The sequence below is a fragment of the Momordica charantia genome (assembly GCF_013281855.1).
Source record: "Momordica charantia cultivar OHB3-1 chromosome 8 unlocalized genomic scaffold, Mcharantia_2.0 BLBB01000008.1, whole genome shotgun sequence".
Taxonomy (NCBI): Eukaryota; Viridiplantae; Streptophyta; class Magnoliopsida; order Cucurbitales; family Cucurbitaceae; genus Momordica; species Momordica charantia.
In genome coordinates, this window is record NW_028275166.1 from 9,264,124 (window position 1) to 9,274,979 (window position 10,856).

The 10,856-nt window shown below is 36.5% G+C and overlaps 1 protein-coding gene and 1 long non-coding RNA gene across 2 annotated transcripts; one reads left to right on the forward strand and one right to left on the reverse strand.

Annotated features, from left to right (window-relative positions):
- Window positions 1–395: 395 nt before the first annotated feature.
- On the reverse strand, window positions 396–8,346 carry LOC111016899 (alpha/beta-Hydrolases superfamily protein). Its single transcript, XM_088127106.1, has 5 exons — window positions 7,855–8,346; window positions 4,739–4,775; window positions 1,985–2,221; window positions 1,864–1,911; window positions 396–1,069 (listed from the first exon to the last, which is right to left on the reverse strand). Exons 1-5 carry the CDS (start codon window positions 8,157–8,159, stop codon window positions 668–670), a joined length of 1,029 nt encoding a protein of 342 aa, XP_087983232.1. The 5' UTR covers window positions 8,160–8,346; the 3' UTR covers window positions 396–667.
- Window positions 2,228–4,493, forward strand: LOC148209478 (uncharacterized). The gene is made up of 2 exons (XR_015792629.1): window positions 2,228–4,070; window positions 4,241–4,493. It is a non-coding gene; the product is annotated as an uncharacterized LOC148209478 (long non-coding RNA).
- Window positions 8,347–10,856: the final 2,510 nt, after the last annotated feature.

Here is a 10,856-nt window from a genome sequence, read left to right on the forward strand (position 1 = left end):
CCACAGAATTATGATTAGCTACAACTTTCTGCAACTGGGAAAGAGGAAAATTCAACTAAAAGCAAAAGCAAGTAGAACAGTAAAGGACAATGACAACTTTCTCTTTTCCATCTTTCTTACTTTTCAAAACAATACCACATTGTCCAAAACAATCAAGACCTCCCACCTTTCAATGACAAAAGTATTCATTCACTTCCAGTACAACAAAATAACAAGTGGTGCACACAATTCTGACATTAGAAAAAGGTGGTGGGCCCACCTCCCAAGACTTCCAACTACTAAATGAAAATGCTAAAAGTTAGATACAGGGAATTTAAAGCTCATCATGGTACAACATTTTCAGCCTTCATAACCTACCATGTGAATGTGCAGAAGGAAATTCTCTAAGCAAATAATTGATCAGCAAAAACTGCAGAGATTTTGCTCTTATCTTGTTGCTGTTTGTACAAAAGTAATATCAAATGAAAAGGGTTCCTCCATCTGTGAAAATACATAAAGATGAAAAAGGGGGAAAAAGGAGAAAAAAGCAGAACCACACACAATTGGTACATTGCTGGTAGAATGGATGCATCATTATACAGGGGGAAAGTAGTACCTCCTTCCCCCAACCGCCACAGTTGAGATTAGTGCATAAGCTTATTTTGAGATGAATTTCAATATAATTGGATTACCAAACTAGGCCCTTTCTTTTCCTAAACCTATCGACACGATCAGTGCTCATCCGAGATTTCTCAGGCTTGTTTAACTTTTTCGACTTCTCAAGCCGACTATCCAAACTGTTCCGGGAAACTTCTGGAAGATCAGCAGCTAATTCAAATGTATCTGAAGGCCCACTTTCAGATGGTTTGTTCCGACTGTCGATTTCTACTTTAGATTTCTCAGAACCATTTGTTGATGCTTTTGATTTCCCAAGTGACTGTACAAATTTCTTTAAATGTTTAATGAACTCAGGGTAGAGCTCAAGATTACAATGCCCACCTCCACTTAGCCATAGGGGTTCATATTTTTGCTTGCAAAGCTCCCAGAGCTGCTTTCCATGGGACCAATCAACAACTTCATCAGCTGTCCCCTGCAAGACAAACACATTAGGCCAGTAGTCAATTTCTTTCTGCTTATAATTTGAAACTATTAAGCCAATAACCATTGCAGTGGATCTGAGGAGACGCAATGATTGGATTGGATGGGTAACATGATTAGGGAAAAGAAAGATATCATTGCACAATCAAGAATATGGGCTGTACATAAAAAGCTACGTGCAAGTCCCCTGTTGCCACCCCATCCCCACGACCATCTAATAATCTTTAATTGTTTGCTTCCTTCCCCTGATATAAGTTTATTCGAGTGAGCACTGTGAGGAATCATTCCTACATGATGATACTATAATAACTGTGTGTTTGGATTTTGGAATGCCTTTTGAAAAAAATTATTTTTAAGTGAAACACCAACTATATGAGCACTTTTGGGAGAAAATAGTTAAATGCTTCCTTCCTAAAATCACTTTTAAGTATTTTTTATCCGTGTAGAATTTCTCAAACCAAAAAGCAATTTTATGGATCAAAAGCACTTTCTATCACACTCCAAAATTTTAACCAAAACCCAACAAAATTTCTAAGAACACTTTTAGATCCATGAGCACTTTAAAATACAGGCCAAACACACATTAAATTCAATTTACATGACTGCTTCTGATCTCACATACAGATTACTGATCTCAAAGCTTTAGTGTTTATTAAACCTATACAATGCTGTAAAAGAGGACTGCCTTAAAGCTAAAGTGTTCATAGATTTAACCTTCCTAATCATGCTCATCTCTGTATGTATGTGAGAGATAGAGAGGAAGATATTTAAAAATGAGAGACTTACATGTATGATTAAAACAGGACAGTTCACCAGCCCAATTTTGTCGATGTTCTGAACAAGGAAACAGAACTATAAGATACTATATTCTGAATCAAATAAGTGATAACAAGGTAGAAAAACAGACCTTGTAGATATCGAACCAATAAGTCCGTTTGACGGGGTACAATACCCTCAATCCAGATAAAATTGGGCTGTGTAAAACTACACCTCTCAAATTTGACAATCGTGAAGCAAGATCAAGCGTAGGGCCGCTACCAACTGACTGACCATATAATATTAGTTGTTCATCATTCACCCCATACTTCTCCTTGAGGCATTTATATGCAGCATCAATGTCTGCATATGTGTTATATTCAGTTGGCTGTTTCAAAAGAAAAGAGAATGACAAGTTTCTTTGTAAGGATTATTGAGAAGGGAAAAACCACGCTGCAGTCATCAGATTGACAATCCCAGTACATAAGTAGAGCTAAAGCAAAGTCATATTACAAAGGTTTAATGTTTTAATTTTAAGTTTCCTTTATCCAAAATATCCAGATCTCGTGGACCTCTACACTACTCCAATCAACAAGACTTGAACATTGCCTGTTCAGGATTAGTAATTTGTAGGCCTCTTTTGATTCAGCATAGTAAACATGGCTGAATAACATAGTACGACTGACAAGAAGCATCATTGAGATGCAATGCTACACCAACATTCCATTAACGAGGTATTTTCAAATCGGAGCAATATATTATTTGGCAAATAGGTAGTTAAGAAACTAAAGCCGTAACTATCTAGGTTTGCACCGGTAATAATGATGCTCAATCATGCCAACAAACCTCACACGGCTAAAAAAAATTTGCAACATAGACAATATAGCAAATTAATCTCTTATTCAATCAACAATATGAACAAATCTACAATAATGGTATTAAACAACTGAAATTGATGTATTTATATAAGTCAAAACATAAGCAAATTTTTATTTAAAGAAACTACAATTTCTGTTGCAATCACCTACAAATTAGGAGCCTGGTTAGACTGTTTATTTAATTTTTTGGATTAAGTTCGAGCCCTGTTCCCTTGCAAGATTGTTGATGCTATAAACTCTAGAAACTATACTTTACTTCTTTTTGTTTAAATATCCACGGTATCAAGCCTCACTTCACTAATTCATTGAGAGTCTTTTTAAGTTGCGTAGAGACTAAAAAGGTAAAAGAAGTTTGTCCAATAGGAAACGACAGATGTTGTGGTTCTCTTGTCTTTGTTAGGAGGCTTTTTTGAGGTAAAAGAAGTTTGTCCAATAGGAAACGACAGATGTTGTGGTTCTCTTGTCTTTGTTAGGAGGCTTTTTTGTTAATTCAGGGAGAAAGGATATTCATTTGTGGGCTCCTGATCCTTCCAGGGCTTTTTTGTGTAGGTCACTTTTTCTGTCTTTGTGTGATTCCTCCTCCTACCGTCTTATTATGGAAGGTTAAGATTCTAAAAAAAGGTCAAATTTTTTGTTTGGCAGGTTTTGCATGGAGGGCGAACACTTTAAATCGTGTTGGGTTCTTTCTTTCTCTTTGGTGGAGTCGCAGTGGTGCATTCTTTATAAGAGTGCATCTAAGGACTTCGATAATATTCTTTAGAGCTACCAATTCAACTGCTAGATTTGGGATTTTTTTTTTGGAGTTGTTTGATGTTTTTTTTTAATATCCATAAGTGTCCAGGCCACTTGCAAGTTGCACGCACCTCAACTAATCTCACATAATCTCAAAGGATAACCGCCTAACCTTACTACATTGTGTTGCCAAGATAACTTGTAGGATATTAAATACTAGGAAGGTGACCATCATGGTTTGAACTCATTCCTTCCCTCTAAGCCCTTTACTATTTACATTAGCTCTTATTGACTACTGCCTTACTATATTAGGTTACCGAGATAACTTATAGGATATTAAATATTAGGCAGGGGACCATCATGGTTTGAACTTGTTCCTTCCCTCTAAGCCCTTTACTATCTACATTGGCCCTTATTGACTACTAGGTCAATCTCAATCCATGATGGTTTGGAGTTAATTGATGTTGGTTTGGCACGAAATAAAGTGTAGCTCTATTGTGGACGAGGTCCTAATACATCTGCTGTTTCTTAACAAGGGTCAGATCTTGCGGCATTCTGGCATTTTTTGCCATCTTGAGAGATCTTGAAGAAGTTTGGTCTCTTGCTGGGTCTTATGCTTCTATTCAGGTATCAGTTTCCAAGAATTTTTTTTTATAATTACCCATTAAGTCTTATCATCTTGGATTGGAGCCAAACCCCATTATAACTTTTAAGTTTCCCTAGAAATGAATTTAACAGCCTTGTCAAGAGGAATGCAATGTTTATCCATCTTGAAATCATCCAATCTATGTAATCAGGTACCCCAGAGAACGCCATCCCCAAGTCTTATATCCATTGACTAGAGCATCCGACCCAAGCTGGCTTTTCACATTTTTGTGATTGGGAGGAAGGTCCTTCAACAAGCTAGGGCAGCATCAACTGGGGCATTTGATCTCATAGCAAAGGACTATTGATAGAATTTTGCTTCCAATTTTCAAAAATTTTAATGAGTTACTCTAAGCTTACAATTTTTCAGAATTAAGAAATATAAAATATTTACACTTCACTAGAGATACACACCAACAGTCTCATTAAGCATTTAAGATGAATGAGAAGTAGGCTTAGCTAATAGTCCTAAAATAAGCGAGCACCAAAACATAAAAATATGAATCTACATAAATATAAATATAACACAGCTATAGGCATTAACTCATTACTTGTTACTTAGAAAGAAACATCCAAAATAAATAGATATTTGGATAGACAATACTAAAATAAATTAAAAAACTAGAGAGAATAGGGAAACGGCACCGTACCTTTCCAGTTGATTGTCCATAGCCAGAATAATCATACCTACATAAAATACAAGTTACAACAAAGGATCATGAGTCAATTTTGCAGTTGGGTGCAATGTATATAATACTTCAAGAAATTCACTGTATTATGAAGATAGCAAAGCAACTTTCCTCGCTTTCAGCAGTTACAAATGGTAAAGGGGTGTTTTATTTATTATGAAAAGTTGAGCTTCCATTGAGATGAATGAAAAAAAAATCAATAAGGCATACAAAGAATAGTTTAGTAAGCCAAAGTAAGCATAACTCAACGGTAATTAGCATATATCTCAAACCAAGAGATTGTGAGTTCGATCCCCCACCCTACATGTTGTACTTTAAAAAAAAAAGTCAATCTAAAAGAATGGACTCCAATCCAGCAAAATCAAACTGAAGGAGTATACAAAATTCTTTTTGGACACCAAAGCCAATACTCTTTTGGTCCCTGTACTTTCGGCTTTGGTTTATTTTAGTTCCTGTGGTTTCCAAATGTCTATTATGATTCCTATACTTTTGTTAAGGATGAATAGACCATCACTCAACCCAAAAGCTTAAGCTGGCGGGTTGGATAAATTTAATTAATATATGGATAACTCAACAACTTTCAATTTTTGTTCATTTTAGTTCCTTTACTTACAAAACATTCGTTTTGGTACTTGTATCTTAAGGGAGTGATTTTAATAATCCCTTCCTTTTCATTTTTATCTTACTTATTTCAATCAAAATTTTGGCATGACACTTCACTCACTAAATTTGTTGAGATGTAGTTATAAATTTGTATTAAAAATTTCCATTGTATATAAAATTTAAGTTAAATTTTGACAAGTAGGGACCGAAATTGTCACTTTTCAAAAGTGCATGGACCAAAACAAACGTTTTAAAAGTACACGGACTAAAATGAACAACAGTGGAAAGCATAAGGACCACAAAGGACTTTTTTTTTCTTTTTTTTTTCTTTTTTGTGAAAGAAACAATTTCATTGATGTATGAGATTACAAAAGCCCAAAAAGAGGAAAGACATTTAAAAATACAGGGACTAAAATGATACAAAACATATTTAAGAACCAGAAACCTCCTCCCAAGACCCATCTACACCATTAAACCCTTTTGATCTACTCTAACTAAATGTTCCGAAATTTAGTGAATTGCCAGCCTGTCAATGGATTCTCTCTTTGTCAGTAAACAAAAGAATTCCAGAGAACTTCCTCCATCATAGCACAAAAATCCGAGTAGGAATCATTATCATTTCAAAAGCCCAACAAAATTCATAGCAAATCTCTGTGTTTCATATCACTGCCTTACAGTATTCAAATTCCTCCCTCGTAAGCTTACTCCACTATATAAAATAATCAACATATTGATCTTCATGAAAAGCATATAGAACTTATTTATAATCTGTCACCCTTACTCTTTATGCCTGGTAGCACAGCAAACACACAATAGCTTCCCACCCATTTTCCTTAGAAACTAACCACTGGGAAATATGATATAAATGTTCTGGAATGGGAAGGTAGGAAAGAGTACTCTTGTAAGGACAAAGCTAAAGTGCTGTGATCGAACATAGCCAAAGCGATTTTGTGGTTGACTTGGAAATAAAGGAATGCTAGAGTTCTTTCAGATAAGTTCAACTATTTTGAATACTTTTCTGATCTTGCACAGTTTACAGCCTTCAACTGGAGTGCTCAACACAATATTTTTTGTAATTACTTGACCCGTACTATTGGATTAGATTGGAAGGCTTTTATGTAATCCTCCTTCGGAGCAGAGACAAACACCTTGTCGAGAGGTCCTGCTAGTGCTCTTTGAATTAAAATAAAAAAACAGATAGGAAGGACTACTCTTAAAACCGTGTTCAAGCACATTGTTTAGTAATGCCATCATGTGATCAGAATAATGATTCCCAATGTAAACATGATCGAGAGGACGTATAAATCTTCGTAATGACGGCTTCTAAAGTATAGATTTTGGCCATAACTGTTAGAGCAATAAATGCCTAATTGCTTTGAGAAAAATCCACTATTCTCCCATCCAGCCATCCCTATTCCCCCACTTCCACGGAGGAAAACGAAGCTGAGACAATCAATTTACTCGTTTCATTTCTATAGATGCTATCTAAAATTAGAAGTTAAGATATAGCTCCACCACCCCTCCCACCCACAGAGTCCTCTAAAGGGAATGATTTAAAGATGGAGGAACAAAGACAGGTTTCAACTCTCAAGGGAATGATTTAAAGATGGAGGAACAAAGACAGGTTTCAACTCTCAAGAAAGAGTCACATATAAATGCTCTAAATGTGCTCCAAATGTAGCTTCAGTTTTTTTTTTTTTTTTTTTTCCTTTTGATAAGAAACCGAGCTTTCATTAATAAACATGAAAGAATATATAAGAGGGATACAAAAAATAAGCCCAACAAAAGGGGAACCACCTACAAGAAAGGACTCTAATCCAAAAGAATAACACTCAACTTGTAGTTACAAAAGGCCTTACAAACCGACATCCATAAAGAGGGATTAAATCTAACTAAGTCTCAAATTTCCTCCCAAGACCTCTCCACCCCAAAAAATTCTACTACTCCTCTCAATCGAAATACCCAAAAATTTGCAAAAAAAACAAGCTTCCCACAACTGGGTCCCTCTATCCCATAAAGGGGCAAAGCAAAACATCCTCCACCATCGCCCTACACTCCCTAAAACGAGCCAAGACACCCCAAATGTAGCTTGTTAGTTATACATTTAGAAGCTAGCTCCAAATGTAGCTTCAGTAACTACCCAGTGAAATTTGCAAACACAGTTTTGCTTCTGCATCATTTCCTTATAAGTCGGAACAAAACTACCACCAGTACATGTCTTTGTTAGAGTATCATTCCACTAATCTCAACTGAAGAAGAAGTCCAACCAAATCTCTACCACCAGTACATGTCTTTGTTAGAGTATCATTCCACTAATCTCAACTGAAGAAGAAGTCCAACCAAATCTGTACCATGAATGAACTACGGCACTTCCAAATCAAGAAGTGATATGAGTTCCTATATAACGAAAATTTACTAAATAAAGCAGTACCCACATGCCTAGAAAGAAAAAGAGAAGGAAAGAGGAAGATTACCCCATAAGATTAACGCGAAGCCGAACGCTCAATTCAACAAAGAGCTCGAACATCTGGCCCAAATCAGCAGCATTTCCATGGGAATAAAGCAGAGTAGCGGATGCCTTGGGATGCTTGACATGGACGGCGACGATATCATTCCCTCGGCGGGTCCGAAGGCGAAGAACATCGACGTCGTCCCGTCGGGAAATCTCGGGAATGCAGAGGCGGCCGTCGCGGGATTCGTCGGCGACTACTGTGTACGACGGCGGCGTGGGCGGGAAGAAGGCGAACTTAGCGGCGATTGAAGAAGTGACTCCCCCCATCTTCCTCTTCTCATCAGAGGCGTCGGATTCATAAATGAAATCCAACCCAGAAACCCGCCACTCAGATCTCAAAGCTCCAGCTCCGAAATTCGTAGAGAGAAGAAGAGGGAAGTGGATTTTTGGAATCCACTCATCCGAAAAAAGAGGAACAGTGGAGCCAGCGGAGCCAAAGTAGAGAAAGCAAAAGAGAGAAAGTAGAGGGAGGACACAAAAAAAAAAAAAAAAAAAAAGACAACGGTGGGGTGGGGTGGGGGCGCGTGGGGGAGACGGCGGCGCGTGGGAGAATAAATAATCAAACTTTGATTAATCCCAACTTCTAAACTTCGTCAATTTGTCTGAGTTTGAAGTTTGAAGTTTGAAATTCCATAAACGAGAAGAGAGAGAGAGATTTGATCTGGCACATCGCATCCGTATTAAGATTCATGGTATCTCGTTATCTTAACGGAACAGTGTGGGTCCCACCTGTCCCCCTCCCTCCATTATTTTCGTCCTACTTTTTTTCTTTTTTTTAATTATATTCTGCTGTTGCTGTATATTCGGTAGTGGCAGTGGGGTCCACTGGGATCGCTTGGGAACTCAGAAGACGTTTTCTTTTTGCTGTTGAAGCCAGAAAGAGAAATTTTTAGAACAAAATACGTTTAAAATTTTTATAGATGTTATTTTTGAAATTTTTATTAAAATTCAGATAACATAGTATTAAAATTTATGAAATGATATTTTTGAAACAAATGATAAAGTCCAAAGTGTATTTTTTTTTTATAATTTACTATGCATATGTATACACACATCAACTTTATATTATATGTTATGAATCAAAATTAGTCTTTGTCACGTGGAGAACATAGGAAGGTTGGAAGGACCAAGACTCCTCTGAAGACCAACCAAGAGGCGGCCGATCTTCATACTTAACCATAAAATGGCCTCATTGGAAAATTCTTACTCGGCTGGAAGTCTTACTCATCCTCAAAATTATACACTCGATAGGCAGACCTTCAAAATGACAAAAGAAATTGTTGGTCGATCAACTTTATTGGAGCCACCACCTATAAATAGAACGTTTCACTCCATTATCAGATATCGTATTCTAACTTTACCTCGATACTAAGGTCGAACTTAAACTGACTTGAGTTTTGAAGTGTTTGCTTTTCTTGCATGAGTCTCCTTAGCCAATTGATACTTAAATTTGTTCCAGTCACCTTCATTAACTAGCTTCCACCTTCACCGAATTTGTTGCATTATATATGTATATGTATATATGCTAAATATGCTAAATACACACACATCAACTTTATGTTTTACGTCCTATAATATATATGTTATATCCTACTTTTAAATATAATAAACCTTTTGAGTTGTACAAGAGCATTGGTGTCTCATCTTAAAACTTCCAAACATGTCATGAGTCTCCTAATTATTTCGTTGTATTTTGGCTGACAACTTTGGTATCTATATTTATCATGCAATTGAATAAATGTATGAGATCATTGTTTAGTTTTTTTATATAGCTAAGTTGAAATCATACGTGGTGGAGGCAAATTGTCGCTTGCCACGTGTCAACACCGTAAAGGTATTTTAATTGAAGGCTGTTTTTTATTATAATAATTTGTGCAAGTTTCTTTTTCGTCAGGATCTACATGCCAAGCTGAGCTAGTCGTTCTTTATCATAAGTCAACCTAAAGGTTCAGAGCCGATCTAAGTGCACGTATCCGGAGAAGCGTTGAATGACGCACTAAGACCGACAACACATCGTGTTTTACGGACGGTCGGATGGCCATTAGCCCCATGTTGGGACTCTTGTCGGATTTCATCCCTATAAACAGGGATGTCTGTCCTCTATGCATGGTACGCGAATCCATTTGCATTCAGAGAGTTAGATTGGACAGAGACTAACTTGTTCGTCAGTGTTAACCTTGTTTTGCAGGTTCTTAGGAGGACAAGGGATATCATACCATACAATCCAACCTACGTATATTTCGAACTTGGTCAATTTTTGGATCAAACAATATGCTTGCAACCATAAACAACAACCAAGCTATAGCTAATTAAGATGAATGTATAAGGTCCAACCTATATATGCATGGTTTTATACTTTGTATACACATGTATCCATGCTCATAGTAATACCACATACATTATGTCGAGATGGGTTAATAATCAAAGTTCTGCAAGTGAAAAACTATATTTATCTGGTAAAGGTGTACACTAATGAGGTTCATACAAGTTTTTTTCCTATTCGAAGAAGTGTTGTTATATATGAATGACGCTTGTATTGAGTTGAAAAGGAGGCCGGTGAAAAGTAGGTAATAATTCGAATTTGAACAAAAATGGATCAAAACAGAGCTTAGAGATTAGGGTTAAATTAAATAAGAAAAAGAGTGCTTTTTTTTTTTTTACTACTTGTAATCTCGCTCTCTAGTGTCCAAAATCATCTTTTTGTGTACGTTAGGACTCTAATAATTTAGCTTTGGGCTTAGTACATGAAGAACCAGAACTTACTACCAAATAATAAGCGCCTTTAAAAGAATATATGGCTATTTGGACTAGGATTAGAATCCATTATGTAATTAAAAAGCTAGCGCGTGGGATTGATAACATCATCCGTTGTTAAAGAAATTGTGACACTTTCATATTCAAAGTTTGTATATATTTTCTAATATCAATCACGGCGTTAGGGGTTAAATTGTCGTATTATGTTTG